Below are 15,612 nucleotides of genomic sequence, written 5' to 3'. Positions count from 1 at the left end.
GCAGTGGGAATCGTGGATCATCGCGACAGAAAACGCCCGACGCGGCGAAGGCTTTCGGCTCTAATGATCACCAATTATTGAACCCCGGTCCCTCGAACAGCCGAATGGTAATCCGTTACATGACAGGAAACAAATCGTTTGCAAGAATATGGCCGCTAGAACTCCCGGCATATCGTTTAAATCTCTCGACCGATCAAACAAGCGATGAACCGCGCTTCGGTTCGGTTTGAGTTCGATCCATCTTGGTTCAGTTTCGAGTTCTAGCTGTCGAACGGTCTCGTCCCCTCCACATTCTATCCATCCAGCTAGCCAGTCGGTCGCTGTCAGTCTATTTGATTCCAGAAGCCCGACCCGTCAGTTTGTTTATTCGCTTCTCGGCACTCGGGTATTTCGCTACCATCTCACCCCGGGACAGTTTGTCTCCGTAATCAATCATCGCAACGCAAAACCACACCGGAACCGGGGCTGGGGTGCGGTAAAGCGATGTCATCAGGCCGTTCGCGCCATCCGCTCCACCGCGGGGCCCGCGACCTAAACAGCTCAATTTTCACAAACCTCGGCGAAGCGACGGGGCGAGCAAACCATGCAAGTGTCATTATATGGTTTGCCGTGCATAGTTATTTTCAGATTCCTGTGTTTGGTGTTTCACTTCACTCTTCACCCATTTCCACTCCCAAGGACGTTCCGGTTCAACGACCCGCGGGAGATTGCCCGGGTCTGGTTGTTCTGGTTGGAGGCAGCGGAAACGAACCAAACCGAATTGTGTAACGCGCCCCAAAAACTCGCGGCCCGGTCTCGCCACAAACGAGAGTTTTATGTGTTTTCCATTTCTTTTCGCACCGCGCACGATCTTTTGCGCGGACCTCGACCTATCCGGCTCTTGTGGAAAGATTGATCGTGAAGGCTAATTATTAAGACTGAAAAACGAGTGGGGGGGAAAAATTAACCAAAAACAAAAAAGAGACGACGAACCCCTCGAAGGGGGGGCATCATATCGGAACGTGGAGATAAAAGCATAAAAAAAACAGAATCGTTCTATGGTGCCAAACTGAACGCGACACTTAAAATCATCACCCGTTCCCAGGTGAATAAAAACTCGCCAGGTTCGAGGTGCCGACGCCATTACGGATGCTGCAGCCTTCGGATCTTCCGGGCCTTCCCGAACTTAATGCTCGAACTTGGCTGCCAAAAGCTGCCTCCTTCTTTTCCAACATCAGTTTTCTTTTCAATTAATGCGAGGAGAGCGGTTGTTTTGGGTTTTTTTTATTTTGAGAGCGAGTCCACGGAATAAACCGTTGCACGCACGGATCAAAGGACTCAAAGCCAACGAAGCGAGGCGCGAGGCGAGAACTTGTTTTTCCTGGTTATTTTTTATCACCACCTCCTGGGGATGAGGAGAAGAAAGGATCCGGCGCGGCTCTCTGTGTCGGCATTCGATTCAATTTTTGCCGATCGATTTGGGTGTCGCTGTTTTTCGCAATTTATTGCCCTTGCATTCCGCAACACACGGTCTTCAGTGGTTCGTCACTGTGGAATAAATTAACCATAAGTTTAAATCGAATCAGAGAAAGACCAACGGCATCTCATGTCGATTGCAATTCGCCCCGCCGTAGGACATCCGTCGATCGTTGGGCCTCGAATGATGATCGAATTTCGTTCCCGAAGGGGGGAATGACTCCATTAGCAGAACTGGATTCTGGCCACCGATCCACCGTGTGTCAACGTGGAACCGTTCCGATCCAACCGGCCGTGCAAACCACAGAACGCCTGGGGAATGCTTTTTACTCCACCTTTCGCTGATCGTGGTGATAGATACGGAAAATGAAATAAACGAACAACAGAAGAAGAAAAAAAAACATATTCACCTCGGGCCATATAGAACTCGCCCCGGACACGTAGACCACAAAAATCACCTGAAGCGTGTCGATCACCAAAACCGAACCGCTTTCCGCAACCGACGGACGGAAGAAGAAATGGAAAGCTGCCCTTGCGGGGACGTCTGAAAGATCCAGGGAAAATGAAACAAACCACAACCCTTCGATGATCGACACACCGGCGCCAGACAATGGGGATGGCCAAGTAAATAGCGAGAGCGACACACTTGCACCTACCCACCTTGTAGACTCTATTCATTTGCTTCGCTCCAATTTTTACTCCTTATAAACGGGGGTTTGATCCTTCCGGCTATGGGTCGGACTCTTACTCTTAACGTGGAGTCAGATACTTGCACCGACGGCCTCAATTGGTTTATTTCAACAGGGACTCTCTTCCGTCATAAATGACCCGCTTTATTTTTTAATGCTTTCCCGATCGCCATGCCATCGACGTAAGGAACGTCTTTCTGTCGCAGGAAGGAATGCTAATCTTCGCCAACCGACCTCCACTCGGGAAAACCCGGAAACATATGCAGAAACATATTTCTTGCGGTGGGACGGTCCCCTGTGTGCGCTTTTGCTATCGTGGAAAATTGATCAATTATTATAATTACTCCAACCGCGGTCGGGGTGTTGTTATGCTAAACAAATCCACCCCGGCTCGACATCCAACAAGGACCGGGACCCGTGTACCGGAACCCGTTAGGCGATCGTTAGGGGCATGGCATGGCATTTTTGCAACGGTGTCGCTCCGGTGTGTCGTCCGAGCGTCGAACTGGGACAACTGGGTGTTCAATCGGGAGCGAGATTAAATTATACCGATTTGAATATGGCCACGACGGGGCTGGCCAAACGGGGCCTATGGGTTGCTGTGTTCTGCCGATTCGCATCCCCTTGTAAGCGACGAACCGGCCGAGGTGTCGTGTGCTGTGTGTTGTTGCGTCCAGAGGGCGGCTGGCAAGAGCATGAAACAAGATCACAATCACCACGCTTAGAGCTCGAACGTACTGCAACGAGAAGCAAGCAACATTTAACGGCCAATTTGTAGCCAATATTGTTGCCTCGACGGCAGCTGCTGTTGTGCGCTTTCTTCGCCTGCTGTTTCCGTTTCTGATGATTCACCGTTGGCTCACCGATCGTATCGCACCGAATGGCACGAAGCATTTGGGCAATTTGCTTTCCAATACTGAAACACCTTCGCATCCAACTGTTTGCCAGATTCTTATGAGCGTCCTTCTTTCTTTGTTTTGCTTCTACACAGCTCGGCCAACTTCTACCAGGCAACGATGTCTTGCGAGCTGTCCGACATGGACCGGATCACGCTGGCCGGATCGTCCGCATTCCAGACGAACGACGGTGCCGACTATCTGGAGAACAACTGCGCCGAGGAGCCGACGAAGCTGTGCGAGTTCAAGCGCCTCTCGGGCCGCATCCTGAAGACGGTCGATTCGGTCTACCAGGACGTCGCGAGCGTGGACGAGTGCCGTGAGCTGTGCCTGAGCTCGCCGTACCGGTGCCACTCGTACGACTATGGAGATACTGGCGACATGGTGTGCCGCCTGTCGCACCACAGCCGCGCCACGCTGTCCGACATCCAGGATCCGTACCTCGACGTGCCGGAGGCCGCCACCTACGAGCTGTCCTCGTGCTACAACGTGTCGATCGAGTGCCGCGCCGGAGATATGATCGCTAAGATTCGCACCTCCAAGCTGTTCGATGGCAAGGTGTACGCCAAGGGTTCGCCCAACTCGTGCGCGGTGGACGTGAAGAGTGCGCTCGAGTTCGAGCTGCGCATGGGCTACCAGGACATCGATTGCAACGTGCGCCAGAACGGACTCGGCCGCTACCTGAACGATGTCGTCATCCAGCACCACGATACGATCGTGACGTCGTCCGATCTAGGGCTGGCCGTCACCTGCCAGTATGACCTGACGAACAAGACCGTCTCGAACGACGTCGATCTGGACGTGACGGGCGACATCGAACCGGCCCTGTCCGAGGAGGTGGTCGTCGACTCGCCGAACGTTGTGATGAAGATTACCACGCGCGACGGCAGCGAGATGATGCGCACGGCCGAGGTCGGCGATCCCCTGGCGCTGCACTTCGAGATCCTCGACCCGCAGTCCCCGTACGAGATCTTTGTCCGCGAGCTGGTCGCGATGGACGGCGTCGACAGTAGCGAGATCACGCTGATCGATGCGCGCGGTTGCCCCACGGACCACTTCATCATGGGCCCGATCTACAAGAGCAACAAGTCGGCCAAGATCCTCCTGTCGCACTTTGACGCCTTCAAGTTCCCGTCCTCGGAGATGGTGCAGTTCCGGGCGCTCGTGACGCCGTGCATGCCAACCTGCGAGCCGGTGCAGTGCGACGGCGACGACTTCGGTGGCGAGTTCCGCTCGATGGTTTCGTACGGACGCAAGCGACGATCGGTCAACGGTACGTCGACCAGTGCGCTGATCGAGGCGGCCCTGCGTCACCGCCGGGAAACGACCCGTCAGGCCCCGCAGGACGATATGCTGCTGGTGCAGTCGATCCAGATCACCGACAAGTTCGGCTTCGAGAAGCAGCAGGGTGCCAAGCCGAAGATCAGCAGCAGCGAAACCGTGTTCGTGGCCAACGATGGACAAGGAATCTGTGTCAACGGACTGGGTAAGTATTGCCGGACAAAATTCCTTCCCCAAGCACATAGATCAGATTGTTTATTTCCTTCCCTCTCCCTCTCGATAGGACTCATCGTTGCCGGAGCCGTGTTTCTGCTCGCACAGCTGGCCGTCATTGCCATCTGGACGTACCTGTGGCAGCGTCGCCGAAAGCAGCGTCAGTTTGAGAACGCCTCGATGGGCTCGTCCGTGGTGCCGACACCGACGCTCACCGGAAGCCGAGCGGACTCGATGTGCAAGCTGTACGACAGTGGGTACGCCGGAAGGCATTTCTAAACCAACCCCGCAACCATTGCTGACTGACGACCGTTCTATCCCCACCAAATTTGCGTCAGAACGTTTGCAAACCCCTTCCAGACATACTCATAAAACGTTAGCAAAACTACGAGCTGATCGGTGCATCCTTAAAGGGCAGAAACGGCTTACGCTGCCATTCGACCAAGAAACCGAACCACTTCTTTGTGAGCACTCGTCTAAAATTTTTTTTTAAGACTAACAAACCCACGACGACGATAAACGAAGCAAAAAGTGCCTCTAGTGACGGAGTATTTTTTTTTTTAATAATAACTCATATTCACATTTAGAAGCAAACGGAAATAGAGAGAGAGAGAGAGCGAAGAAGGAAAAGAAACGCATTCACACAATCAAATATCATTTTATCACCAATTTTTCACACGCTGATCATACAAAATGAATCGAAACATATTGGAGAAAAGGACGACTAGAATATAAAACAAAGGGCAAAAGTATGTTTGAAGAAAAGAAAAGCAAAAGCAGGGAGAAACCCTTCAACCCTCATCAGATAAAAATGTTAGTTAATCAAAAGTAGTAGCAAACAGGCAGATACACTTGGTAGGGAATGGGAAAACATTAGGGCAAGTGTGTATCGGAGAGCGAGTGCAAGGGATGAACGCGTAATTGTGATAGGCATTACGAAAACAAACGAAAAAAAAGCTTCTTCCGTTAGTGAGACTGACCAGTATGACCGAGTGCGATAGGCGTGAGTGAGTGTTTTATCGCGTCGCGGGAAGGATGTGGCGTACATTTCGTTGTTCGCCACAAACGGCCTGCGCGTGCGATAACGAGTGAATGTGTTAGATTTAGGAGAAACCGTTTCGAGGACAGCAAGAAGAAGCTGCTAAACGAACGCGTCAACTCGAATACGATAAACAAAATTGAGCATACCGAAACGCAGGGATCTGCGTAAGGGCGTTGACGTTAGGGCAGTCCCCAATAATTCCCTTCTGGCAAACGAAAATAAAAACGATAGGGCAAGAGAATCGGCGCACAAAGGGGTGCGCAACAACCGCTAGAACACGACACCAGTTGCGTGTAGAAGTGTATATCCATTTGTCCTTTTCTCCGGACTTTAAGGCCCCACTACGGTCCCGGCGGTAGCTTGGCGAACGTTTGAGACTCTGTTCGGACCCTGCGGCGATCGAGACGGCCAATGGTTAACTCAAATGAAACCGTAATCGAACGCTTTTATTTGAGTTTTGCATTGTACGATGATCGGGTGGGCCGGAAGCACATCTCAAACCCCGAGGCTTGGCCTTTTTTTGCTTGGCCAGCACACAAGCCCGTCGGGGTCGATCCCACGGTGAGGCCTTAATTTTAAGCATTTATCATAATTTATTTTTACTCAATATTCTCTAACTTTTATTAGATCTTTGTGCGACAATTAAGCGAACAAGGTAGGAGGGGAGATGAAGAGAAGCGTCCAGTAATGACTCGTATCGTCTTACTTCTTTGTAATTTATTAGACACGCGGACTTAACACACACTCAGCACACGAGACGAAAAACACATATCTCCCGACTAACACAAAAGAAGGCAAACATTTGGATCTGATAGCAGAACAGCGCAATAAAATGCGAAAAAAATGGCAGAAACAAAACAAATGGTATCCACAACTATCTTAGAGATAAAATAAAATATAAAAAAAAAAACAACAAAACCAACTCCCATAAGAGAGAACAAAAAGCTGCGGCTTTTACGGCACCCCCCCCCCCCCCCCCCCCCCCCCCCCCCCCACTAGATAAAACTGAATAGACACAATCTTATCCATTTACTATTTTTTACAATATTTGTAGAGCGTAGTTTCCCAAGATATGTTTATCTCCTGCATTCAAATGTTGACAAAAGATGGCCTTCTTGTGTAAATGCCGTGCGGAAACGACAAACCATGAAAAAGGCAGACCCAATGAAAGAGAATTATGTGAAAAGGGATAACTAAACAACAACAACAACAACAACAATAACAACAAGAACGTAATACACATAAACACACATACAAAAATGAAAAAGGGAACAAACCGTATGAAAGTCAAAAAAGTAAATGATAATTTAACTTAATGTAACTGTAATGAAATCAAATTAACATTAACTTAATTGCGCAAAAAATAACAAAAACCCTAGAGTATAGTAGAAAGACATAATAAAAATGAATACAGTAGACAAAAAAAACGAGAGGAGCGTGACGAACACGAAACAAAATCTAACCGATCGCCACGCCATGCGGTTTTAGAAAAATCGTTTTAAGCGTGTCATAACGCGGCAGTACTACATACAATACATATGCATATGTTTTCTATGTATTCGCTAGCTGGCCGTTACATCGCTAGAACATCCGGCCGTAGCGGCCACGGACAGGCTAACACAACATCTCTGATCTTGCAGCGAAAGGATAGTAAAACGGTAACTGTAATGTGAAACATTATTTTAATAAAGTGAATAAATAGAAAAATAAATAACAGAGCGAGTTTTATTCTTTAGCTTGTATGCGGGACATGTTGAGATTTTTCTCCGTAATGAAAAGGGGACGTATAAGGCAGTGTATTATATTTTAAGTCTCCTTAATCATTGGACTTTGCATCTAGTGGGACGGTCGCGGACGGTTATACACTCATGGGATGTGTCAGCACTTACCCTTAACCGATGGTCCACTACCGACCACATTCGGCTGGCCGAGTCGTTGGAAGCAGCTAGTATCATCGAACCGGTGGTATCAAACTCTACCGAATTGATCCCTTGATTGCTCCCTACAAGGACACCACGTTGTTCACAAACACCTACAAGTAAAGAAGGGTTATTATCCTGGTCGAACTTTCGTACAATCGATTCGCATACCTTTTCCCACATCCCACAATTTAACCTTCCGATCAGCACCACCCGTAGCCACTATGCGCTCGATGGGGCTCCAACGAACGGCATTCACCTCCCCATCGTGTGCATCAAATTTAAACTCGACGCCTTCCGGCAACCCATCGAAATCGAACCGATCCAAGTCCGGCCCGAGCGTGGATGGTCCCGGGATGTCCCGGATTGCCCGCTCCAGTTCGCTTTCGATGCGCGCCTTCTTCTCCTTGAGAAACTTGTCGTTCTCCTTGTTCATGATTTCCGCATCGCGCGACTTGTACTCCATCAGCAGGTTGAGCAGTTTCGTGTTCTCGTCCTGCACCAGGCGTAGCTTTTCTTCGGCCGTATTGGCACGCAACTGCGAGGCCAACGATTCGTCTTTGATCGTCACGTGGGACGTTTTCATTTCTTCCAGCTCATCTTTTAGCGCAACGCATAGTGCCGTCTGGTCGGCCAGGGCCCGCTCTTTCTCGCCCAGCAGACGCTGCAGCTCGCCGAGCTTCTGGTTGAGGTTTATGACCATCTGCGAGTGTTCACCTTTCCGCTTATGCAACTCAGTCAATTCCTCCTGCTGGGCGAGCACTTTCTTTTCGAGTGCTTGTATTTGGGCGTTCGTAATGGCAGCGACGTCCGCGTTGAAACCTGCCCCACTAGTACCGGACCCGACCGCGCCGGCACTATCCCTGATCTTTTTGTCTATTTTCAAGTCAAGGTTCTCCTGCCGAAGCTTAACCGCCGTATCAAAGAGACGATTGTCTGAAAGAAAAAATGGAAATAAATGGGGTATTTTTAGTAGGTAATATGCATCCATATGGAACCACCACACCACCCGGGCGGGCGGTTCTGCATCGTGACGACCACTTTCTCTTTTACTTTGCTCGTCACGCAGTACTGTGAAAAATTGTACCATTAACCAATCGTGATGACGTATGACCACATGCGACGCGCAATCTAATTTATCGATGGGCATGTCAGTGAACCGGACCAGCAAGGACACTTACTGTAATGTATAATATCAGCATACCGGGAGGTTTCAGTTTTATTACGCTCCCGTAATCTGTCCGCAATGATATCGCGCCAGTTTTCTTGCTTCATCGCCATTGTGTCTCGCAACTCGATGCCGATACTTGGAACGAGTTGGTTTGTGTATCAATTGCGAAACTTTTCGTCCGTATATCACTTCAAATTAGTAATTCCCTCGAAAGAAATATATTCAATAAGCACTTTTATTTTCACAATTTCACACAATCCCGTTTTTACGTATGTAAAAGAATATGGTAATGTCGCACTGCTAGTCTTGGGAACCGACGCACTGTTCCATACCGAAAACGAATAAAATTTTACTTTATTTAAAGTATGAACCGCACGCAACCCGCACGGAATGTTTAGTGTTTTGAAACTACAACCATTTATTTTGATTTCTACATTTTACTAGTGGCGTAAATGCCGTCACGAACCCAGCAGATTCAAAATATTGATGGTTCCGGATGTGTGGACCAAGTTCCGGCGAAACGATCTTTTTATTCAATTTAAACTAGAGAAAAGCTGTGTAATAGAAATACAATAGTAAATTAACTGAAAGATGTCCCTTAAAATATACTTTATCATCTTAAATTTGAAGCGACCGATTAAAAACATGTTAAGTTCTCTAGGTGCGATCCAATTACCTATGCACCTACGACTTATTTCGAAACTACGTAATTTTCCATCACTACAACTGTCAGGGTTGAATTTCGAGGATCGAATCGATTTCGAACTAAAAAGTAAACAACTCACTTTCAAATTATCTGCTCGCCTGTATTTCACCGGCAAATGGAACTGGTGATGAGAATTTGAATTAATCAATGTTTAACTTATCATTGATTTGACTTTTGGGATCACACTATTTTTCAAATTTTGAAATATTTTATATTTTCTGGAATCGCTTCTTGAAACAAAACAAACATTCATTTTCAAAACACTTCACTTTTTCTTCTTCACTTGGTTTTCTTATTAGTTTATTATTGTTTTGCATCATGACAGCTCGACATGATAGTTCGCGAAACTGTTTTTGGAATGATGTGGAAAAGAACGTAACGAAAAACAAATAAGCAACAATCAACGAAATAAACAACCTAGCATCAACATTCCTAAAGGTATGGTACAACCATAACCTAATATCAAAACTTTTAAAATAATTAGTTGCCAGTTCCACAGACGTTAGTTTTAACACTTCAACCATGACAAGGCTCAACAGTGTCGACGAAACTACGGAGTGCGAAGCAGGATATATACCCAGCGAACTTCCGGTGGACCCCGACGACAGTCTGCAAATAGCAAAGCTAGAATGGCCGCCCGATAACGTGCTTGTGATGCAAGAATTAATTATCCCACAAGAGAGCGAGCCTGACATTGCTAAAGTGTGTCGACTATGCAACGTAGAAGATACGACCTGGTTCCCATTTTACCGTAGCGACGGCAGCTTGCGGCTGGAAGAGAAACATTTGGAAATCATTCGCAACTTAGCGTCGATTTATATCATGCCCAAGTACGACCACTCCGCAGTCGTATGTGCCTATTGCATAATGAAAATCGAAGAAATTGCCAACATGAAAGATATTTGGCAACGAAATGAACAACAATTGGCAAAAGACCGTATGCCTTCCGTGGAACCGACCGAACAAACTATTATCGAAGATCCGGAAGCGGTCGATAAAGGTGCAGAGAGCGAAGAGAACAAACCCGAACAGACACCGGGACACGAAAGTATAATTATTGACGTAGAATCGGATGACTCGGATGTGGAAATCGTATCGATAGAACCCCCTGCTAAGCGGTATATAACGAGGAGCGAAACGGTGAAATCGGAATTGATAGAGGAAGCTTTAAGTATTATAAGTCAACAGTTTGATGATTAAAAAAACTACATGAGACCTGACCAGGATTTTAAAAAATGCATTCGCATTTAATATTTATTTCGTATTAAGCTGTAAGTTTTGTTGGACATTTAGCTTCATACATTTCACAATAAAATGTATCTTTTTCTACGAGTACTTTCTTCAGTATCTGATGAGGTGAGAGCTGTAAAGCATACACCACAAGTTGCCGATCCCCTGTTTTGTCGCTTCCAAAACTTTTAGTTTTCAGGCCCATTCCAAGCGCCATCCTAAAAAGAATTTATAGACGAATACATAAAACAGGGCACAATAGAACGAAGGTATGACCGAAGTCGACGACGTGTGGAGATAACTTACTTATGGATTTTTGCTCTTTCCGGTTTTGTGAAATCCTTGCTGAACACAATATGCTGCGACTGTGTTCCATCACGTAAAGCGTACAGCTCCTGGCGGACAGCTTTAACAGAAAACTTTCCCTCACTTTCGATAGCCTTTTCGTGTCCCAGTCCTCTGCGGCCCGCCTTCATTGTCGCTTCCACGGGATCCACTATTCCATCACCTCGCACGCCCAGGGAACCACCTTTCCAGCCCATTTTCTCCAACAACCGGAATCCCATGTTGCTCTCGCCAAGCTTGGTGTGTATTTCTGCCATTGGATCATCGTTCTTATTCGCTTTCTTTCCCTTGATTTGCTCACTATCGATGCTCTCGAGGATCGTTTTGGGTATGACTGAAAGACCGCTCATCTCTGTGGGCGCCTTCTTCCTCTATAGTGCAGATATGAAATTAAAGATAAGAAAAATATTTACACAACACAGTTGACAAAACTGGCGCTCGGCAGCCATACATACCACTAACGAGTAGCAATGTTCATGCAGATAGTTCATGGCATCTGCAATGGCTTGTTTCTTGAGTGGCTTCCCGCCGACCGCTCCCTCAGCCTTTCCAATAACATAATTTCTTCCACCCACATGGGCTTTTACGTTGAACAAAAAGCCACCACGTTGCTCATGTTCGGTAAATTCAAAACCACATTCACGATTGAGTGGTTTGGATGCAGATAGAGTAGCCTCAAAACAGTCGTTTATTACAATAACATTCTGAAGCATTTCGGTCAAATTTTGCGGCCGATCGATCGGTACAAAAGGATCCGGTCCATTCTTTACACCATCGAGATGTAAGGTTGCTTCTGTAGACGCATCCTCGACTTTTTTCGGAATAACCAGCTCTTTTCTTTGCGCCTTCAATGCAGCCACATAGGTTGCCGACACAAGCGTTCGGTGTGGTCCATATCGGCGCTGTTCATGGTACTTTGCCGATATTCCTCCGGAAAGTTCCTCAAGGCGTGCCATGGTTTCCGGTGGATAATCACAGCGCAGCAGCTCAACGTTGATGAACACTTGAGCAAGACACTCCAGCTCATCCTCCGGCAGTATGTCAAAGTTTTGTTCTAGGAACATGCGGCGAAGCTGCCAATGGTCAGCTGCCTCGTGTGGTTGGCGGTACTTTTCGAAGGGATCCACCGCATCCAAAACGTTTGGGATAGCAGCTTTTTTCTTTTCCTTTTTAATTTTTTTCGTTGGCGGCTCTGCAAGTTGTTCTTCATCATCTACAGCCAAGTCTTTGGCAGGCACCTTTTTCTTCGCCTTTTTTTCATTAACCGGATTGCACAGGTCGGTTTCTTCATTCACCTCTTGAGCAGCTAGGATTCGTGCTTTTTTCTTCGATTTTTTCCCATTCTCACTGACCGGTTCAGTCGCCACCTCATGGTAATCTACAGGAATTTCGACATTCTCTGCGGTGGGGGCTTTTTTCTTTGCCTTTTTTATTTTTTTCGCAGGCGGCTGTTCTGTATCATTCACGGACAAGTTATTGGAAGGCACCTTTGTCTTTGCCTTTTTTCCTTTAACTGCACCAGGATCGGTCAGATTGTAAAGGTCATTTTCTCCATTTAGCTCTTGTGCGTCTAAGATTCGTGCTGCTTTCTTAGATTTTTTCCCATCGCCCGTGTACGATTCAGCCGACCCTTCTTCGTTATTGGCCAGAGTTTCATTTTGCTCTGCGATACATGCTTTTTTCTTTGCCTTTTTTACGTTTTTCGTTAGCGGTTCGATAAGTTCTTCCCCATTTTCCACAGGCATGTTTTCAGAAGGCACCTTTTTCTTCGCCTTTTTCCCATTGACTGTACCAGAATTGGCCAGATTGTACAGGTCGTTGTCTACAGTGCCGCCTGTGTATGGTTCAGCTGTCCCATCTTCATCATCTGCAGGATTTTCGATCACCTCCTCTACAACACGTGCTTTTTTCTTTGCCTTTTTAACGTTTTTTACTGTCGGCTCGGTTAGTTGTTCTCCATTATCTACAGCCAAGTTTGTTGAAGATACTTTTTTCTTACCCTTCTTTCCATCGACCATACCAGATTCGGTCAGATTTTCCGGTTCGTATTCTGATATCACTTCTTGAGAAAAATCTAACTTTTTAGATTTTTTTCCTCGAACTTTCTCCGAATCTACTTGAATCTCACGCTTCTTTAGTGCCATTGTGCAATGCGTTCAACGCAAAAGACACTCCACATATACTGATTTGCTTCAATTAAAGCAAATATTAACGAGAAAATCGAAATTTGTTCAACAACGAAAGCTACAAGCTACAGGTACAAAACACGTGTATTTCGTGTTTACATTCGACGACTTGTTTAGGTTAAGCCATATAAAATTATTTGACAGATGACAGAACGCCATCTTTGAATTAGCATTGAAGGCAAAATAATTCGAAAACAAAGTTTAAATTCAATTCGAAATAAAAAAAATGTAACCATGATAAAAAACACATTTTGTTTCTTCATAGCTTTTTAGTGAGTGGCTAACAAAAACCATGTGAGACATATATAAGTATCGATACCTTGATCGAAATTTTACGATAACATAGCAAATTATTTATTTACTTTATTGTCGTCGAACCGATTTGGATATGTTAAACTTCAAAAGTTCTTAAACTTTCTTTAACACGCAACTTTGTTCTATATCAGTTTAGGCATCTTTTCTAGTTTTTTATTGCAATAAACTGTGTGGGAAGATGTCTGCCCATCACTTCTGCTATTTTCTGTTTTTATCCCACTGCGCAGGGCTGGTGCATAACCTACTCAAACACTAAACCGGTTGCAGGGTTGAATAACCTTATGTACTAAACTTTTCTGTTACAATTCCGTTGAACTGTCAACACTTCAAAGATTCCGTCGGATAACCGATAAACAATTACGCATCTGTTCATAAAACGAAATTAATACAATGAAAACTCAAAATGGTATCAAAGTGAAGATCGTTGAAGATAAACCACGTTATGTTTGGTGGAAAGCTTACAGGTTACGGCAAAAACGTAAAGTTTGTAAAGCACGTGCTAAAAAATCAAGTATTCATCTGATAACAAACCAACAGCAAAGTGATCCCCACCTGGCTGGGATATCTGAGGCGGTAGACACCAATTGGTCCATCGACAGTTACCGGCAGCCTAGTGATACGAATTCCTTTTGGAATTTGAAGAAATGGTTCATGGAACTGCACAAAGAGACCATCCCCGAGGACGAATTGATTACCCTTGCACAAGCGTTTGCCAATGCGGAGGCACTGGGATGTTGCTACCCGCCGGAATTGATGGATCGACTGAAGCGGCTGGGCGAACCGATAGCACGAGTGTATCGTAATTTGAAAACGAACAAGTGTACCCCAACTTTTGTTCCGGCCAGCGATGCTGCAAGATTGGACCTGCATAGGATAACCTACGGGCAGCATCTTGATTATGTAAAGCAATGGCACATTGCAAACCTTCGCCCAATCATTCCCACCTACTCGCTGGCGGAAGTGTTTCAAAACATTGTTGTAGTAAACAATTCACTAAAAGAAACCACGGAGTGGTTTGAACGTTTGGACTGTGGCACCATATCTTTGGTGATGCAGCAACTAAAGCCTACTGAGTTCGAAGTGAAAGCGTTTGTGTGCAATATTTTCATCACCAAAGCAACCGGTTCGTACGATCGAGCATATTCGCAGTGTGTGGCAGATCTCATCGAAATCTTCAAAAACTACTGCTACCAAGTCAATGTAAAGTCAGATAGTAATAACTCTTTTGAATTAAACATGAGGTAATGTAACTTTTGTCTTTCTAGTATATTACACGCTTTCCCTGCCTTCAGTACAACGTCGAAAAGCTAGTAGATGAAACGGACGGACAATCAAAGTGCCTACGTAACGATAACATTGGCTACCGAATGCTGCAGAAACTTGGCTGGACCGGTGGACCACTAGGTTCTAACCACACGGGTATCATCGATCCCATAAGTGTACCTGCCAAACATGACCGACGGGGATTGGGCTGTACAAAACCCACGAAGAAAAAACGATCCTCCAAAGCCTGCGAGCAGCACTGTTCGATGGACGTTCCCTTTTATAACGATCTGATGGACGCTGCGCTGGCCCGCAGACCGTACTATGATCTTATATTTTCTCCGGAATTCAACGAAAGCGAACGTATTATTCTTACCAGGTAGTGGACAACTCTTCAAATTCTTCAGATTAACGAAATCAGTTTACCTTCGCTCCTTTTCGTAGGCTTGCGGTCCAGAGAAGACTTCGCTGTGAAACGCGCCTATTGGAGGACGGACAGATGCAATTCACTATCAAACGATATCCGTTGCCGCCACATGAGGTCCTGCTAAGGGTGCTGGTGGATAAGGATCCACTCATTCGGAAGTTCTACGCAGTCTTACCACCCAAATTCGGTCGAATTCCCAAGTGATCCTCGCACGTAACGGGATACAATATAAATATTACTGGAAGTATAGGTAAGTTTAAGTTACAGTTATTCAGCTAAATTATTTGCCATTTGCATTAAGTTTTATCAGTTAACATTATTCACTAGTGAGTATTTTACCACAAATTATGGTTCTCTTATACGCTTTTGATTGCAGCTTTTATTTATTAACTTATCGAACACTTTTTATTTTTGTTTTGTTGCTTTCTATATTAACAAAACTTGGTTTGGTTTATTTTATGATTTAAATTGTTG

At 45.9% G+C, this 15,612-nt stretch overlaps 5 protein-coding genes across 7 annotated transcripts in view; 3 read left to right on the top strand and 2 right to left on the bottom strand.

Moving 5' to 3' along the window:
- The window catches only part of LOC131271757 (uncharacterized), a 31,168-nt gene extending 26,355 nt beyond the window's left edge, over window positions 1-4,813 (top strand). The window contains exons 4-5 of the mRNA XM_058273284.1: window positions 3,136-4,526; window positions 4,605-4,813. Coding sequence (XP_058129267.1) covers window positions 3,136-4,526; window positions 4,605-4,813 — 1,600 coding nt within the window. The remainder of the gene's footprint in view (window positions 1-3,135; window positions 4,527-4,604) is intronic.
- LOC131271758 (autophagy-related protein 16-1) overlaps window positions 1-9,033 on the bottom strand; it is a 270,155-nt gene extending 261,122 nt beyond the window's left edge. For both annotated transcript variants that reach the window (XM_058273285.1, XM_058273286.1), the window contains exons 1-3: window positions 8,677-9,033; window positions 7,667-8,431; window positions 7,466-7,608 (exon numbers count right to left, since the gene is read on the bottom strand). In XM_058273285.1, coding sequence (XP_058129268.1) covers window positions 7,466-7,608; window positions 7,667-8,431; window positions 8,677-8,776 — 1,008 coding nt within the window. In that variant the 5' untranslated portion in view covers window positions 8,777-9,033. The remainder of the gene's footprint in view (window positions 1-7,465; window positions 7,609-7,666; window positions 8,432-8,676) is intronic.
- Window positions 9,034-9,694: 661 nt separating this feature from the next.
- Window positions 9,695-10,702, top strand: LOC131272018 (uncharacterized). Of its 2 annotated transcripts, none has more exons than XM_058273623.1 (2): window positions 9,695-9,810; window positions 9,872-10,702. In XM_058273623.1, exon 2 carries the CDS (start codon window positions 9,895-9,897, stop codon window positions 10,570-10,572), a length of 678 nt encoding a protein of 225 aa, XP_058129606.1. In that variant the 5' UTR covers window positions 9,695-9,810; window positions 9,872-9,894; the 3' UTR covers window positions 10,573-10,702. The 2 variants fall into 2 exon arrangements, with proteins under 2 accessions (XP_058129606.1, XP_058129607.1); XM_058273624.1 differs by having other exon boundaries at window positions 9,731-9,810; window positions 9,864-10,702.
- LOC131272016 (uncharacterized) lies at window positions 10,594-13,226 on the bottom strand. Its single transcript, XM_058273622.1, has 3 exons — window positions 11,403-13,226; window positions 10,909-11,318; window positions 10,594-10,820 (listed from the first exon to the last, which is right to left on the bottom strand). Exons 1-3 carry the CDS (start codon window positions 13,089-13,091, stop codon window positions 10,637-10,639), a joined length of 2,283 nt encoding a protein of 760 aa, XP_058129605.1. The 5' UTR covers window positions 13,092-13,226; the 3' UTR covers window positions 10,594-10,636.
- A 612-nt stretch (window positions 13,227-13,838) lies between these two features.
- LOC131259016 (uncharacterized) lies at window positions 13,839-15,353 on the top strand. The gene is made up of 3 exons (XM_058260425.1): window positions 13,839-14,648; window positions 14,714-15,090; window positions 15,156-15,353. Exons 1-3 carry the CDS (start codon window positions 13,839-13,841, stop codon window positions 15,340-15,342), a joined length of 1,374 nt encoding a protein of 457 aa, XP_058116408.1. The 3' UTR covers window positions 15,343-15,353.
- Window positions 15,354-15,612: the final 259 nt, after the last annotated feature.

The sequence above is a fragment of the Anopheles coustani genome, chromosome 3 (assembly GCF_943734705.1).
Source record: "Anopheles coustani chromosome 3, idAnoCousDA_361_x.2, whole genome shotgun sequence".
Taxonomy (NCBI): Eukaryota; Metazoa; Arthropoda; class Insecta; order Diptera; family Culicidae; genus Anopheles; species Anopheles coustani.
The sequence above is the reverse complement of the archived record's forward strand: the minus strand, read 5'-3'. Positions and strand labels throughout refer to the sequence as shown.